Raw genomic sequence first — 17,811 nt, forward strand, 5'->3', positions numbered from 1 at the left:
CTTTTTCTTTCTTTCTTTCTTTCTCTCTTTCTTTCTTTCCTTCTCTCTCTCTCTCTCCCCCTTCCTTCCTTTTTTCTTTCTGTCTATCTATCTATCTATATAACATCTATCTTCTACTATCATCTCTCTATCTTTTTGAACTTAGTGATATTCGGGACTGTTGACCTTCTTCTCTCGACACTCCTCTTTTGGCCTCTGTGAGCTCGCTGGCTCCTGGTTCTCCTCTTGTCCTGTGTTTTTGTTCTCAAGCTCCTTTTCAAGCCGACTATTCTTTGTCCCACTCTTCAGTGTTGGTGTGCTTTTCTCTTCTCACTTCCTGTGCTCTCCTTGGATAACCTTGACCACTCACATGGTGGTAGCTATTGCCTATATTCTGTGTCCTTCCCATATTGTTCTTCAGTTTCAATCTCCCTCTGAGGTCCCCACACACTCTTTCAGCCTTCTCCTGGATTCTGCCACTGGGGTGTACTACAGTTACCTCAAATTTTGTATGTCTAATACAGAACTTTCTTTCTCACAACTATTGCTCTTTATGTAGTTCTTATTAAAATTGTTAACTACCTTTTGCTATATGCCTGTGTGAGTGCACTGAACACTTTACAATGAATTATTTTATTAAATTCTTGCCATAGTGTATTACCCCCAATCAGGAGATGAGGCAATTAAGGCTCAAAGATTTTAAGTATCCTGCCCAAGATTGTCACACAACTTGTTACAAGTCCAGTAAGATGCAGAGGAAATATCTGAACCCAGGTTTCAAATATTTGAACATCTTTCTCCAACATCTAGCCTCTTAATCCCTATTGTAGCTCACTTGCTTTTGATACTTCCATCTCCTTTGTGCCCCTAGGCTAGTGATTCTGAAACTTCAGCTCCCATCAGAACCACCAGGAGGGCTTGTTAAAATGCAAATTGCTGGGCCTAGGCCCTAGAGTTTCTGATTCAGTAGGCCTGAGGTGGGGCCTAAAAGTTTGCATGTCTAACAGGCTCCCAGGTATTGCTGATGCAGATGCTGCTGGGCAGAGAACCAGTCTGGGGTCCATTGCCCTGGACTAGGAGATCCTCAAATACTACTCCTTATTTTCCCCTGAGATACTCTGCTACTCTCTTCATTCAGGCTTCAGCATCTCTTGCCTTGTCTCTAGGATCCTCAGTAGTCATCCTGTTTCTAAGTCTCTCCTCCTCAAGGCAACAGAGTAATCTTTCTAACAGTAGCCTCAAAACCCCGTTTTTATCATAAAAGCCTACTGTCCTTTTCTCTTAATTCCCAGTGCCACTGCTTTAGTTAAGGCTCTCATCACTGCTTGCTTGTACTATTGCAATATCTTTAAACCCGTTTCCCCTTAAAAGAATCCTCTGTGCTGACAACAGGGTATTCTTTTTAAAACGTTGGCCTGATTTTGCCATCACCAACTTAAAAAATCTTGCTGGTTTCCTAGAACTTAAAGGATGTCCTTAGCATGACATTCAAGATTGTTTGCAATCTGACCTCAAGCTGCTTTTCTTCCACTTCCTGAAACTATGTGCTCCAGCCTCACTAGACCTCACCATTCCTGGCATGCATTGTGCACTTTCACACCGTTTGCATGTACTATTTCCTCAGCCTAGACCTCTCCTTTTCTCCTCTTCTCTTCTTGGAAAACTCATACTCATCTGGTAATGTCTGATTCAGGTATCACCTGTTCTCTCAATTCTTCTCCTACCCTCCGAATAACCGCATTCTCCTTTGTTCCCCAGAGCACCTTGTTCATAGCACCAGTGTGGTGCCAATCCCGGGATGCTCACGATTTTCTGTTATTAGAGCGGTGCTACCTGAAGGCAGGAGCTGCGCCATAGTCTTCGTAAATTACTCAGGGCCAAGCACAGAGCTTAGCACACAGTGGGTCCTCTATGAATGTTCATTAAATAACATTTAACCCAACACCTTGTAACTTATGAATATCCTGATCATCATATTAAATCAATTTTTACTCTGAAAAACATGTGTGTATATGTAATAGCAGGGCTTTTGGTCTCTAACTACTAGAAACTAGCTCTGGGCGATTGCTCTCAGCAGGAAAGAAACATCATCTGAGGATGTTTATTTTTATTTTTTTTGACAACAGGCTGTAGGCAGTCACTATCAGTGTTACTGATGAGCACACATGCTGCTCTGGGTGTTGGCCTAATGTTGTATCAGCAGGAACTATCTTCTATTTACAGCTTCAGGGCAAGTGTTATTGATGTTGGGTTGGCCCAGAACTGGTTTCTCTTTGCTCTGAGGGTGTTGACAAAACCTAAGATTGCTACACAGGGAAACTTTTAGCTTTTCCCCAGTGTTGGTCACCATTACAGGCTATGGGGAAATCACAGCCTAACCACAAACATCAGATGTTTGCCTTAATGGATCCCATATGAAGAAAGGTAATGTTCCACCACAGAATGCATGGAGGCTTGGGGCTTTATTTCATTTCTGTTTGTTTTTTAATCAGGAGGAATTTGAAAGAGAGACTCCACGAGGGTAGACAAGTCTCTGTTTGATAACAAGGTGAAAAACAATGTTAGCCTCATGATTGTCACGGGGCTTGGTTGGGCAACACCCCGACCTGAAGGCTCAGACATTTGTTGTTGCTGCTGCAGCTGCTTCTCTTTCTCCTCCTCCCCCTCTTAGGTCTTCTCCTCCTTCTTCAAGGTTTTTTTTTTTTTTTTTTGACAGTCATTCATTGAATCATGAATGTGTAGTTTAAGTACCAGGGGTACTTTCATTCTGGGGCAACAGCCCTGATTTAATCCAGAGGTATCTAAATAAAAATAGATTTCTATAAAGAATTTTGTCAGAAGGTATAGAACATACTATATTGATAAGAATGTAAATCTCAGTATGTAGTTTTAGAAGGATTAATGCTACTAATTATGTAAATAAAAATACAGAGATAAAATTCAAAGATAGTTATTAATAGGGGCAAGTGGCAGATAATTATTAAAGAAGAATAGATTACAATAGCTCCTTGTAAAGCCCTTACAAGATCTTTAGATAAAGGTTTCTTAACTCTAAACCTTTTAAGGATTATCAAAGTACAAATCACACTGACATGTGACAGGCATTTCTCTATGTGGATGTATGAACAGCCACCCAACTGAGATATAACAAAGTAGAATTATTCATCACCCTTCACAGTGTTGCTATTGTATTTACCCTTACAGCATAAACCTGGAACCATTTCTGACTTTTTTCTTTCCTTTGTATCACAAAGGCATAGCTGCTGCTTTCAACGAATTTTGCATAATTATAATTCAACTCAATCAAGCAAATATTTATTCAGTACCTACCATGTTCCAGGAACTTGAAGCTAAAGGAGAATGTGAAATTGAAAACTGTATTTTGTGGTTGCATCCAGGAGAAAATGGTGAAGCAGGATAGGAAATAGGCTTAAAAGGGGCCTGATGATCCCTGTTTATGACATGTTAAAGAGTCCAAACTTGATCTAAGGGCAGAAGGAAGCTATTGCGGGATTCTAAGCAGTAGTGTGAAGATGACTCTGGCTGTATTGCAGAAGAGTTTGGAGGGAACGAGTAAAACCATTTAGGTTAATGTGATAATCTAGGCAAGAGAGAAGGTGTCAGAGAGAAGTTCTTGGTTTCGATTGGATGTATGGGTGGTGAAGGGGGAGGAGCTTTGAGTGATGGCCAGATACCTGATTTGGGAGACTGAGTGAATGCTGAAGCTGATTATTATTTTTTTTTAAAGACTTTTTTTTTTTTTTAATGTGGACCATTTTTAAAGTCTTTATTGAAATTATTTCAATATTACTTCTGTTTTATGTTTTGTTTTTTTTTATGGCCACGAGGCATGTGGGATCTTAGCTCCCTGACCAGGGATCAAACTCGCACCCCCTGTATTGGAAGGTGAAGTCGTAACCACTGGACCACCAGGGAAGTCCTGAAGCTGGTTATTAGGACTGGAGACATAGGAGGAGTAACTAGTCATTGGTGATAGATAACGTGTCCAGTTTGAGTTTGATGTGCTTGGGCACATCTAAGAGGTGATGTCCAGTGGGTAGTTGGATGTACAGGCAGAGGGAGTGCTGGAAATGGATTTAGGCAGGAGATACACATTTGAGAGCAATCATTCTGTCGATGAAAACTGAAGCCATAAAAAGAATGTGACTGCCCAATGAGAGTGTGAAGGATGGGAGGAGAAGTCAATCCTGGGTAAATCTCTGAAGAACACCAGTATTTAAAGGACAGGCAACGGAAGCAGATTCTATAACTAAAAATGTATGACCTTTGTCCAGGCTCTGCCCACATGTTATCTTGAACATTTAAAACTGCTATGTTATTTTTAATTTATTTTTAAAAGCCAACTTCTGAAATGACTGAGATTTTATTAGCCTAGAGATTTCCTAGCAGAAGTAACTATAAGCCTTGAATGAAAAGGGATATAAAACTTGCTGAGCTGCTAAAGGAAATGTTTAGTGAGTAAAATTAAACAGGATTCCATGAAATTGGGTTTACATAAACTCAAAATTTAAAGGGGCTAATGCTGGGTTAAGAGAAGGCATCAGATATGGAAAATCTTTATTAAATCAGAAAATTGTAGAGCTAGGAAGACCTTTGAAGTTAGGTTGTTTAAACATCTCCTTTTCACAAGTAGAAACTGAGACAAAGAGATGGTGAGGGATTTTCACAAATCAAGATCGGTCTGTGATTTCCCTAAACCAGTGGTTCTCAATGAGTGGTCTGGGGAACCCTAGGAAAACTTGATAGTTTTTCAGAGGCTGCACAAGGACAAAAATATTTTCATAATAATACTAATGTTACTTGTCTTTCAATTTTTTTTCTAATGAGTATATTGTGGAGGTTTACAAAAGCCATATGACATGTGATAATATAACAGATTGAATGCAAAAGAAGATATGAGAATCCAACTGTCTTCTATTAAGCCAGACATTAAAGAGATCTGTAAGGGACTTCCCTGGTGGTCCAGTGGTTAAGACTCCACACTTGTAAAGCAGGGGGTGTGGGTTCAATCCCTGGTCTGGGAACTAAGATCCCACATGCCACGTGGCATGGCCAAAAAAATAAATAAATAAAGTTATCTGTAACTATATGAAACAATGCCCCTCCCCAAACTAAGTGTTTTGGTTTTGGACAATATAGTTATTTTTCATAGAATTGTTATTTATGTAAATATATAATAGGTTTATTGTTATTATAATAATTATTCTTTTGGTAATATTACAATTAGTGTCTTAAGACTATTGATACAATAAAATTTCTGAGTTTTAATTTCTAATGCGGTAAATATTGATAGGTAGAACCTATATGGAGTCCTCATGAAGTTTTAAGAGTGTAAAGGGGTTCTGAGACCAAAAAGTTTGAGAACCGATATCCTACCTTGGACTATAAGAAATAAACAGTCATAGAGAAGTCATACTGGCAAATGTGGGATATATACACTTTGCCTTTATAGCTCTGGTAATGGAAGGGAGAAAATATGGGGGAAATTATTAAATTGTATTGTTGTATAAGAAAAGAAAGAGACAGACTTTCCTAGGATTAGATGTTCTGGAAATTATAAAAGTTCACTACGGGTCTTAGAAGATAAGACAAGCCCTAGACAAATCCTAATAAAAATCCTAATAAAAAAATATACAATTGAATATTACTCAGCCATAAAAAGGAACGAAATTGAGTCATTTGTTGAGACGTGGATGGATCTAGAGACTGTCATACAGAGTGAAGTAAGTCAGAAAGAGAAAAACAAATATCGTATATTAACGCATGTATGTGGAACCTAGAAAAATGGTACAGACGAACCGGTTTGCAGGGCAGAAGTTGAGACACAGATGTAGAGAACAAACGTATGGACACCAAGGGGGGAAAACTGCGGTGGGTTGGGGATGGTGGTGTGCTGAATTGGGCGATTGGGATTGACATGTACACACTGATGTGTATAAAATTGATGACTGATTAAAAAAAAAAATCAGAATATCATATTTATGACTTGGTTTTTCTTATGATTTAGAAACTTGAGATGTCTCTCCTTGGAATCATCAGGAGAAAAATACAGTATTTCAGGTTCATTCTTGAAACCAACTTCTCATGGTTAAGGTGTATTGACTAAAAGATCTTCCTTCTTCAAGAGATTCCAAACCTCTGTAAGACACTTCATTGTAATTGGAGAAAAAAGAAGAATGAAATCAGGCCAGCAGCTGCGGGAGGCCAAGGCAGCCCCCAGGGCTAGAGAAGGAGGAGGAGGAAGGGCAGAGAGTTGCCATTAGAGAAGACAACCTCCAGAGGGCGCTGAAGCACCGGCAGAGCCCACCTGCCACTCCCACTCTGGCACTCCAGGGTCAGATTTGGGTTTGGAGATGGGGTTGCTGTAACCCCAAGGAGATGAGCAGAGAGGAGGAGTTGATTACCGGTCTCCTCTGACTCTCTGGCCCAAATTGCCTGGCTTCAGAGGGGGGACAGAGTTTTGCTTTCAGCAACTGATGGGGCACTTCCAGGCTGGTTGGGTTGCCCAGTGGCCTGACAGCCTGACAGGCTGACTGTGGTGTGACCGCCCTTTGTTTCTCCAGAATCTGTACATCAGGAGGTGCATGGTTGCGGGAGCCCATTCACCGCTACCAACACCCCCCCCCCCACCCCATGGGGGATGGCACCTTCCCTGGCTGTACCCTATGACCACCAGGTACTTGAAATGAATGCAAGTTTTTTGACTTCAAGGAAAAGCTCACATAACCACTTCTGCCTCATAATGAGTGGGATTTACTATAATGGAAGGACATTATAAAGAACAGATAGAAAACTCACCTGTTGGTCTCCATGTAGGAGTTTATTTTGCATGAATCCCTCCTACATGAGTATATAGCAGAGGTTTATTTTTGTTCCTGTGTGTGTAGTTGTGGCAGAGGATGTAGGTATGGTGATTTGAAGCCCTCAAAGTAATATTCTCAGAACTCTCAAGATTTCTCTTGATTGGAACCGAAAGAGACCTGGAAAAGGAGGAAAAGAAAGGGAGGAGGGAGAAAGAATGACTGTTTCTCAGTAAATTCACCTTCCTGGTTGATTGTTCTGTCTTCTCATTTCTTTTAACTTCTATGTATGTCTAATGGAATAATGTAGAAAGGCTGATTTTTATGCTTTAAAAGATTTTACATCACAAAGAACCTAGAAGTAGCTAACAGAACTTATTCAAATCAATTTTAGATAGAGACTTTGATATTAAATTTGTATACCAAAATGGGTTAATCCAAATTTTCTCTTTCTTTTTGAGTGAATATTTGTAACATATTTTTGTGGATAATAATTTATCCTAGATATACAAAACTGTGAGAATGGGTACCATTTTTTTACCACTTAAATGATTTCTTTTAAATGAATAGATTGTACACTTTAAATGCCAAAAAAAAAAAATTTTCCAGGTACATTACATCTATTCAAGCTAGGAGGAAATTCGATTAGATTAAGTGTTGACTAAAGGTCATTAAAGATTAGAGGAAGCGAGAAAATCATAATTCAAAGAGTCATGTACCACAATATTCATTGCAGCTCTATTTGCAATAGCCAGGACATGGAAGCAACCTAAGGGTCCATCAACAGATGAATGGATAAAGAAGATGTGGCACATATATACAATGGAATATTACTCAGCCATAAAAAGAAACAAAATTGACTTATCTGTAGTGAGGTGGATGGACCTAGAGTCTGTCATACAGAGTGAAGTAAGTCAGAAAGAGAAAAACAAATACCATATGCTAACACATATATATGGAATCTAAAAAAAAAAATGGTTCTGAAGAACCTATGGGCAAGACAGGAATAAAGACGCAGACGTAAAGAATGGACTATGGACTTGAGGACACTGGGAGTGGGAAGGGTAAGCTGGGAAGAAGTGAGAGAGTGGCATGGACATATATACACTACCAAATGTAAAATAGATAGCTAGTGGGAAGCAGCTGCATAGCACAGGGAGATCAGCTCAGTGCTTTGTGACCACCTAGAACGGTGGGATAGGAGGGTGGGAGGGAGATACAAGAGGGAAGAGATATGGGAACATATGTATATGTATAGCTGATTCACTTTGTTATAAAGCAGAAACTAACACACCATTGTAAAGCAATTATACTCCAATAAAGATGTTAAAAAAAAAGATTAGAGGAAGCAACCTAAGTGTCCATCAACAAATGAATGGATAAAGAAGATGTGGTATATATCTTGTGGTATATACAATGGAATACTGCTCAGCCATAAAAAAGAATTAAATTTTGCCATTTGCAACCGCATGGATGTACTTAGACGGTATTATGCTAAATGAAATAAGTCAGACAGAGAAAGACAAATACTGTATGATATCACTCATATGTGGAATCTTAAAAATACAACAAACTAGTGAACATAACAAAAAAGAAGCAGACTCACAGATATAGAGAATAAACTAGTGGTTACCAGTGGGGAGAGGAAAGGGGGGAGGGGAAATTTAAGGGTGGGGATTAAGAGACACAAACTATTATGTATAAAATAAGCTACAAGCATATATTGTACAGCACAGGGAATAAGGCCAATATTGTATAATAACTATAAGTGGAGTATATCCTTTAAAAATTGTGAATCACTATATTGTACACCTGTAACACATAATGTTGTATGTCGACTGTACTTCAATTAAAGAAAAGATTAGAGGGAAAAGTAATTTATTGTACTATTGTATCTATATTCCTTTAAATCAAGCTCTAAACTTTGTATCCTCTTAAACTAATAGTAGTCAATATTTATGTTCATCTGTTGTGAGGCATTCTATTTTTAGAGAAAAGGTATAATTGAGTGGAAAGCATGTAATAATCTTTGACTCGATGAAGCTTGTGAGGGTCAGTGTTCAGACCATGAAGTTGTGACACAGGCAGTTGTCCTAGATGATATCAGCCCTTCAGAAATAGTAGGGGAGAAATACATTGCTATGTCATTCATTCATTCATCCATTCATTCATTCAATAAATAATTAGGTGTCTGGTATCTGCCAAGCTGTAAAACCAAGCCTGCAAAGGTAGGCGTAAGGAAAGATTAGCTTAAAGAAAGATTTGTCTGACAGCAATATGTGCAACAGCCAGGGGAGGGCACGAGGATTGGAGATGAGGGATTGGAGCCTAGTCAAGGCTGTCATTCCCAAACCTGGGGGGCAGGTTAAAAACACAGCCCTACTACAGACTTCCAGTGGGAAGAAGATAGAAACTTTCATTTCGAAAGCCGCCTGTGAAGTGTGCTTGAAGCCAGGATTGTGACCCAAGAATGAAAGGGCTTTTCCAAGGAGTAAAGGGGGGTGAAGAAATATGTCAGCAAGGACTACGAACTAATGCATAAGCCATGGCTTTGAATGGCTAGAATTCCATATGGAGATCATTTGGCATGACACTGATAGCTGATTCCTACAGTCAGTCTTGAATTTCACATTAGGAGACAGGCAGAAAAAAGCTCTCAGTTCTGCTCAATACAGAAGGCTTAATTTAAACGTTATCAGCCCTTCAGAAATAGTAGTCAAGGAAAATAACAAGGTTGTACACATCAGAATGAAAACACTTTTTCCTGTAGATGGAATATTTCTAAGTTAATAAAACAGGAGTAAAGCCAGGTGACTTAGGTAATGACCTTTTAACCAAAGGCACTGAATATTTTACTACTGGCTAAAACATGCCCATTTCCAACTTGCCTGGCTAGAGTCCAGGGACAGTCAAGTTTTGATGGATTTCACTGAATATAATCTACTTTCCCAACTTTTTTTTTCAGTTCGAAACCCAGAAGGACAGATAAAGCTTTATTCCAAAGGAGCAGACACTATTCTGTTTGAAAGACTTCATCCATCCAACGAAGACCTCCCGGCTTTGACGTCAGACCATCTCAGTGTAAGTGCCTCTGTCATAAGGTTAGCACGGTGGCCCTTTGGCTGCTTCCTATGGTTAGGTCTTATTTTTTAAATATCAGTTAAATGATCTGACTTCTGAAATAGAAAGCATGTGAAGAACGGTTCCACAGGAAACTGTGCCAGTGAATGTTTAGAAACTGGCATGTGGACCTACCCCCTACCCTGCCGAGAGTCTGGTCAGTCTCACCGCAGGTGGATTAACACACAGCAGTTGAGAAGTAGCCACTGAGTGTGGGCTCCTGAACTCCGGCCAGGAGAAGACTCAAGACCCCAAGGGAAACCTGCTCTAACTTCCCTACAGTTGGGGACTGTTTCACCTGGGTGACTGGACTGGTTTAGAGAAGAGGAACTGGAGAGTTGCTTTCCCTTGGGTTCCGATGTGTCTGGTACTAATGGAATCTCTTATGGTTACCTCCAGGGAATAGTTCAGGGTCGTGTTTATGTGGTGAGGGGAAAATAATCTCTGTAGCCAACTTTCTCCTCTAACGGTTCTCTTATTCAGGTCATAAATCATGATGCCTCACTAGTGTTCCCTAGGTTGAAGTTACCAAATGCATACATCCTAAGATTAAGCATAGTTTCTTTCCAAAAGCTTTGTAAAGGGAGCAGGGATGGTCTTTGGCACAGCTTTTTTTTTTTTTTTTTTGCAAAAGAGTAAGAGTCTATGAATTAATATGAACATTATCTGATTTAAACCTGAGATTCAAGGGTCTCTATTTGTTTGAGGTTCTGTTTAACCCAATATGAAATTTAAGGGCAATTGCTCAAAACTCTTATTTTCTCCTTGATTTCTCTCCTTTAAAAAACTATTGAGGAGTGGGATAGGGAGGGTGGGAGGGAGACGCAAGAGGGAGGGGATATGGGGATATATGCATACGTATAGCTGATTCACTTTGTTATACAGCGGAAACTAACACAACTTTGTAAAGCAATTATACTCCAATAAAGATGTTAAAAAAAAGATTAAAAAATTTTTAAAACTTCCAAAAAAAAAAAAAAACCAACTATTGAGGATTCATTTTCTTTGCCAAGCCCTATATTTAACATAAAACATTCCCTGAATCTTTAAACAAACAAACAAACAAATAAAAAAACTCTGGCTGACTTTAAGTTTAAAGAATGATGGTTTGGTAATATTGGTTACAAACATAGCTATTGTTTTTGTCTTTCCAATAGAGCATTCTTGATTTTCTTTTAATCTTTTCCAGAAGGCTAGCATGGTCTTTTTAAATTTTTTTTTTTTTTATGAAAACAACATTGGAATCATAAGTATTTGATTTTGCCATTGCTCAAACACCAAGGCCCTGGATTTTCATACTAAAGTATGGGAAGCCAAATTTGATCTTTTTATATTTCTGTGCAAAAGATTTATTTTCCAGGTAGTACCAATTTGACTTCCTTTCGCTTCATTCACTTTATTCATTTTGACTTCTAAATTCTGTGGTTTTAAATTTATATTTAATTATTGATTTTTGAATTGTTTAATGATAGGAAACGACCTTGTTCAAATGTTCATTTAGAATTCAACTTGTGTTTCATGCACTAATTAAATAACTTAAATCATCTGTCCCCTTTTGTAGTGTCATCTTAGAGCTGATTCACTGCTGTGCAGAACAAAGAGAAAGGCACTGTAATGCCCAGTGCGGTTGCAAGGGAGACGCAAGAGGGAGGAGATATGGGGATATATGTATACATATAGCTGATTCACTTTGTTATACAGCAGAAACTAACACACCATTGTAAAGCAATTATGCTCCAATAAAGATGTTAAAAAAAAAAAAGTTAAAGTCAAAGAAGTGTTTGTGCAAATTATGAGGACAAAAGATCCTTATAAAAGGCAGTAACTAGATTTTCAGATCAGTAGGGGATCCAGTGGTGGTCTTGGAGGAGGGCTTGTACAATGTGATTGCAATATCCAAAGTGCTACCACTGCCTACGAGATAAATTTGGATAATTTTTCTCATGGTCTCTCTGGGCTAAACCACATCACTGCAGTATGCACTGACTTTTCTTTCCATTTACCTAATTAGGGTGTGTCATGGTTTAATTTATGCTTGATTGCAAACCTGTGTCTGTCTCATAAGCCAGAACACAACAGAGAAGACATGCTCTGTGGCAATGCCCAAAGGAGCAGAAATGGCTATGAAAATGCTTACACTGTAGAGGCCCATAAAATGACCACTGGAGGCCTAGGCAAAGTGGGAGGTTTTTAGCATTTCCCCAAGCATTCAACCAACATATGTTTCTAGCTATTGCAGCTGTGTGAAACACTTAGCAACTACCAGCCTCCTATTTTTATTTATTTATTTTCATGTTAGACGGATAAAGCACTAGAGGTATAATTTAAGATTGTTGGCTTCCTGAGAGGCTAAAGGAAGAGTATGATCCTCTGATAAATTTGACCTATTATTAAATACTAACTCCATAGAAAATAGTTTCTAGAAAAATAATGATTTTTTAAAAAACTAACTGGACTTGACTGTCACTTTAAACTTTCAACAGTTTTATTATTAAAATTAGGCTTTAATATAGCAAAAAAAGATTTACAGAAGTTCTAGGATGAAAAGTAAAAGTCAGCCTCCATTTCTAGTACTACTTCCCAGAAGCGAACATTTATATTAAACTTTTCTGCCTTTCTCTCACACTTTTCCCCTAGAGTTATTATTATAACCTTAATTTACATCCTTAAATTTCTATCACCTGACATCTATTTATTCATCTATTATTGAATAAATGTATTTTATTGTGGAAAATTTCAAACATAAACACAAGTAGGACAGAGTTAATTTTAGACGTGGCTGTATTATTAGGAGGAAGGTGACAAGACTTTGGTGAGATGTCATGCTGCAGCCCCTTGAGAGAGCCTCCTACCTTTGATTTGAGAGCTATGGCTCCTCTGAGGGTCCTTTCTTCTCCCCTAAAAGCCGAGGGCCATAGGCCTTGAAACAGGCTGGGTCCCTCACATTGCCAGCAGTGCTTCCTTCAGGCAGAGGATAGGTTAGAAACCAATATGTTTCTTCAAGTGGTTATCTCAAGTCATGGGCACCATTGATCACCTCTCAACTAGGACCCTTCAGAGGGCATTTCAGCAGTCTTAAGGGGGAATGCTAGGTCCCTTGAATGTTTCAACCCAAACAAAACACAAAATAAAATTATCATCTCCCCTTTCCAAGGGGATTAGAAAGTTGGAGGTCAGGATGACTAAGTAGTGCTCTTGAGATAAAATGAATTTGAGTGCAGAACTTCTTACCCATTATTGTCATTGTTGTTTTATTGCTGTGACTATTGTTTTGGGATGGTTCCTAAGTCTCCGTCTGCCCTGGCAGGAATTTGCAGGAGAAGGCCTTCGAACCTTGGCCATCGCATACAGAGATCTGGATGACAAGTACTTCAAAGAGTGGCATAAGATGCTTGAAGATGCAAATGCTGCCATAGATGAAAGGGATGAACGGATAGCAGGGCTGTATGAAGAAATCGAAAGGGATTTGATGGTATGAGTTTAGAAGCATGATGGTTTGTGTTTACAGAAGGGGTAATATGTGTTTAGAGATCTAGCATGGGAATAATCCATTGGCTAAATCATCTTGCACACAGCAGATGTTACTCTTTCAAACAATGAATCATGCTTTATATGTTGACTTTGAGCTTGCCATATGTGGCCAGAGGATTATTTCTATTAACAGTAGCTTATGCAATTGGAAGTCCCCCAAGAGTAGAAGGTAGTAGACTCCCTATTCTTTGTCAGCCTCTGGTATGTCATGTTTTGTTTGATGTTATGTGTTGTTGTTTTTTTTTTCCCTCCATGCTTTATAACCCACCTTTTTAGAGCAGGGAGACTTGCCATGAAGAGTGGGGCTCTAGCTGTAAGCCATCCTAGACCCATGAGATTCTGATGATATCTGTACTGTCCAGAGTGTGATATATTCTAGAAACCACTCTTCCCTGAGGCCCTAGTGGCCAGGATGCTTAGCTATTGTGAGGCACTAGGGAGCACACCTTGCTCATCTTTGGATGAAATATTGCACAAGAACCTTCACTTTTTAGTTTATGGCATCTGATGGTTTGTTAATTTAAGAGAATGCCTCTACTCTTTTTGTGATCCTGACTCTGAGACGAGGGCTCTCCTTTGTACCCTTCCATGTTAATATAACTGGGGGATTCTTAAGTCCTTAGAAGCCCGTGTTATGCTAATATGTTATCTGAGCATATCAGATCCCTCATGTAAATTCTAACTCCCAGGATCTCTGCATTAATTGGAATGCCTATCAGTTGCCTTGATTAGGGAACCTCCTTCTAGGGTCCTTCCCAGCGCACCTCTGTACATAATAGGATGCTTGTTATATCAGTGCATCATACTCTCCATCTTCAATTCATGTCCCTTGACCTCTAAACTCTGTGACTGAAAGCCGCGGATGTTATGGGTATATTTTGCATGCATTAACATGAGGTATTCTTTTTTAATGAAGCTACTAGGTGCCACTGCTGTAGAAGATAAGTTACAAGAGGGTGTTATTGAAACGGTTACAAGCTTATCACTAGCCAATATTAAGATCTGGGTCCTAACAGGAGACAAACAAGGTAATTTGAAAATAGATGATGATGTTTTGACAAGGGGGCAATAATTTCTGTGGTAAAATTTTAATTAACCAGAAAGCTCAATTAAGGAGACATTTGCCCAGTCCTCCGCATAGGAAAGAGTTGAAATACAAAAAGGAAAGCTCATATATTGCAAGAATTTACTATCAAACTAACAAAATATCTTCTATAGTATACCCTGGGGCCAGTTGAGTTTCAGCTCAATTGCCTCTTAAAAATAATAGTTATACCCATAGGCAACAATGGTATTAAAAATGTTGAACTATTGGCTTGTATGCTCCTGGTTAGGAGAGGGAGTGGCACAGCTCTGAAGCAGGACATTGGAGACCTCAGCATTACTTCTTTAGTTTCTTCATGGTAGGAAGGTTTGGGAATCTTAGAGGAGGGGTAGGCTTTGGAGAGGCTCAAGGAAGCAGCTGTTTATCAGCTGGTATGGAAATATTTTGGTATTTTAACAACTACCACAGCTGTACCAGTGCAATCTGGCTGAATTCCAGGACTGCCCATGCAGTTGTACAAGGAGAGCTGACCCACTTTCAGGCATGACAATACGCCAAGTCATCAGAGAATCATTACGTTCAGAATACTGTGTTTCCTAAGAAAGAAAAGGGGATCAATACATTTTGGATCTATTGCTAGCAGTGGTTAAAACAAAAATGATTTTCTGCTTGGCCATCAGTGGACCAGAAATATTCAGTTAACTGGCACATACGTTTTTAAGATTCTGTCTAACTTTTTTAGAACATTGGAGTATTTGCAGATATGATAAATCAGTTCTCTATATGTTCACTCAAATCACTGATTACAAAAAATAAACCATAGAGAGTCGAGCTCTGTGTTGTGTTATTAGACTTCCTAGAGTTTGATGTTGATCAGTGGGTACAGCTGTTCAATTAGTTATGAATATCCACAAGTTTACTGTTTAGCTTTCATTTCTGTGGTTTCTACAAAGGACATGCTGAGGTTTTATCAATTGTCTTCCTTGACTTAGGACAAACCTAATGATTCTATAGAATCCGCTGAAGTCTAACGACTCAGTAAAATTAGAATCAGATGATTATATTGCAGATGAAAGGGGGTACTTAACTATCCTAGGCTCCATTTCTACAAAATTAGAGGAAGGACTGGTCAATATCATGTAATACTCTAGTTATCTAGTAGCAGCAGTCCTGGTTTTTTTTGAGGTGCTAGCCAACTTCCAAATTTCTATTCACTTAATGCAAATATGGCAATGTTGCATGTGGAAGAACTAAAAAATTTTGTAAGATCGTTTTTGCTGTTCAGCTGAACATTTTGTGAGATTTTTTTTCAATTTGTCTATTATATCAGATTGAATAATAGCTAAGTTTAGTATTTCAGCTCTCTAAAGGCAGTATTTGAGACTTCTGGTAAATTTTTTAAAATGTATACATTTTACTAATCACAAGATCTTGGGGTATTTTCATGAGTACTCATTTTGGGAATCAAAAAGTTTTTTAAAAAACTAGATGAGAATGCTGAGAATTCACAGATGTTGCTATTTCTCCATGGATTTAACAGATCTTTGAATTTCTCCCTGGGCTTCTTGTATTTTGTCACCGATCATGCCCCCTTTGAAGTTAAGGAGGCCTGTAGGCTCTAAGGAAATAGAGCAAGGGCCTCAAAACTTTTATGAGAAGGTACCTACGTTATTAAGTAATGTTCTAACTGAAGTCGGCTTTATTATGTATCAGAAACTGCCATCAATATTGGCTATGCCTGCAACATGCTGACTGATGACATGAATGATGTGTTCATCATAGCAGGGAACACAGCCGTGGAGGTCAGAGAAGAACTCAGGTAAGTGCTAGAGGAAGAAGGAAAGGAAGAGAGGGAGGGGGAGGGGAAAGGAAGATCTGATAGTTGAGAAAGAGGAAAATCCCATTTGAAGAAGAACATTTTAAAAGTCTGCCTAATTATTTCCCCAGAACTTCAAAAAGTGCTGTCTTATAACAATTTTTGCTTGCTGGTGCTCGTAGGAGCTTCTCTAAACTGAGCCCACTTTGGGTCTGGCCAAATGGCTTAGAGGCCAACTGCTTTGCCGCTTGCTTTTGCTACAGTCTCGAGGGGCAGCAGTGGGGCACGATGGGCTTCCTTCACGTGCCTCCATCATTTAACTTTTGTTCCTGAACTTTGAAAAGAAAGGAAGCCTTAACTGTCAGCACCCCACTTGATACTTATAGATGAAATCTCCCAACTTTTTTACACTGTCTTACTCACTCTAGAAAACGGCTATATCATGCTGGTTAGAAGCTATGACTGGAGACTCCATATGTATTTGCCAAATCAAAGTTGGGAAATCTCATGATTACTGACATAATTTTATTATTATTATTTCTATAAGTTTAACAAGCGAATCCATAGGGTCTATTGGGAAAATATTAACAATTTATTTAATAATGAATAGTAATTAAATTTTTTACCTCGAGAAAATCTTTTTCTTTGTATGACTTTTTGTTCTGGGGGGAATTTAACTCTTGCTGAAGGAAGATAGATGTAAACAGATCAAGATTCTAAGGAGCCTATTGCTAAATGCTTTGAGATAGTGCCTGGGACCCTATGGTAAGCAGTAGACATGCATTCTCTTGTTTCATTCTCAAAGCAACCCAGCGGAAGGCGTTATCATTATCCTTGTTTTACAGATTAGGAAGTTGAGGCACACATAGGGTAAATAATGTGCCCAAAGCTTCACAGCCGGTCAGTGGTTCAGCTGGGGTTGAATCTAGGCAGCGTGGCCCCAGAGCCTGTGTACCCACTCACTTGTCACGTGTCTCACTGAACACACCTTGGGTGTATTCTTACTCTCTTTAAATAGCTAATATAAAAAATGCAGTTGTTGAGGCATATGGCTGTTTCACTTGAGGTCAGACACCAGGTTAGCAACTAGAGCAGAATGGAGTTCAGGGAGAGACAGCAGGTGTAAGAGGAAGAGTACAGACTCTGTGTGAACTGGAGCCAAGTTGGAATCTCATCTTCGTGTTCCTGGCTGGCTAAGTGACTTTTGAGATGCTATTCGACCTCTCTTTGTTTGGTTTCCTCATTTGTAAAATGGGACAACATACAAATACCTACCTTATAAATTATTCTATTTGGGGGATTAATATAAGAACGTAAAGCTTTACGGCCATTCAGTGGGCATCCTTCTTGCCTTCCCTCCTCTCTTTCCACTTCCTCCCTTCCTCTTGCCCTCTTTCTTCAGCCATTGTTCTCAATCTTTCCACCAAAAAGGACTAATTTTTAAAAACATTTCCCCAATAGACCCTATGGAGTCTATTCTTAAAATTATATAAATAATA

General features: G+C 38.9%; 1 protein-coding gene across 8 annotated transcripts in view; it reads left to right on the top strand.

Annotated features, from left to right (window-relative positions):
* Positions 1-17,811, top strand: part of ATP8B4 (ATPase phospholipid transporting 8B4 (putative)) — a 314,688-nt gene that overhangs the window by 246,344 nt on the left and 50,533 nt on the right. For all 8 annotated transcript variants that reach the window (XM_082452990.1, XM_082452991.1, XM_082452995.1 and 5 more), the window contains 4 exons: positions 9,766-9,881; positions 13,228-13,392; positions 14,368-14,479; positions 16,210-16,315. In XM_082452990.1, the coding sequence (XP_082309116.1) occupies positions 9,766-9,881; positions 13,228-13,392; positions 14,368-14,479; positions 16,210-16,315 (499 nt within the window). The remainder of the gene's footprint in view (positions 1-9,765; positions 9,882-13,227; positions 13,393-14,367; positions 14,480-16,209; positions 16,316-17,811) is intronic.

This window comes from Balaenoptera physalus (genome assembly GCF_965194825.1).
Source record: "Balaenoptera physalus genome assembly, chromosome: 2".
NCBI classification, from domain to species: Eukaryota; Metazoa; Chordata; class Mammalia; order Artiodactyla; family Balaenopteridae; genus Balaenoptera; species Balaenoptera physalus.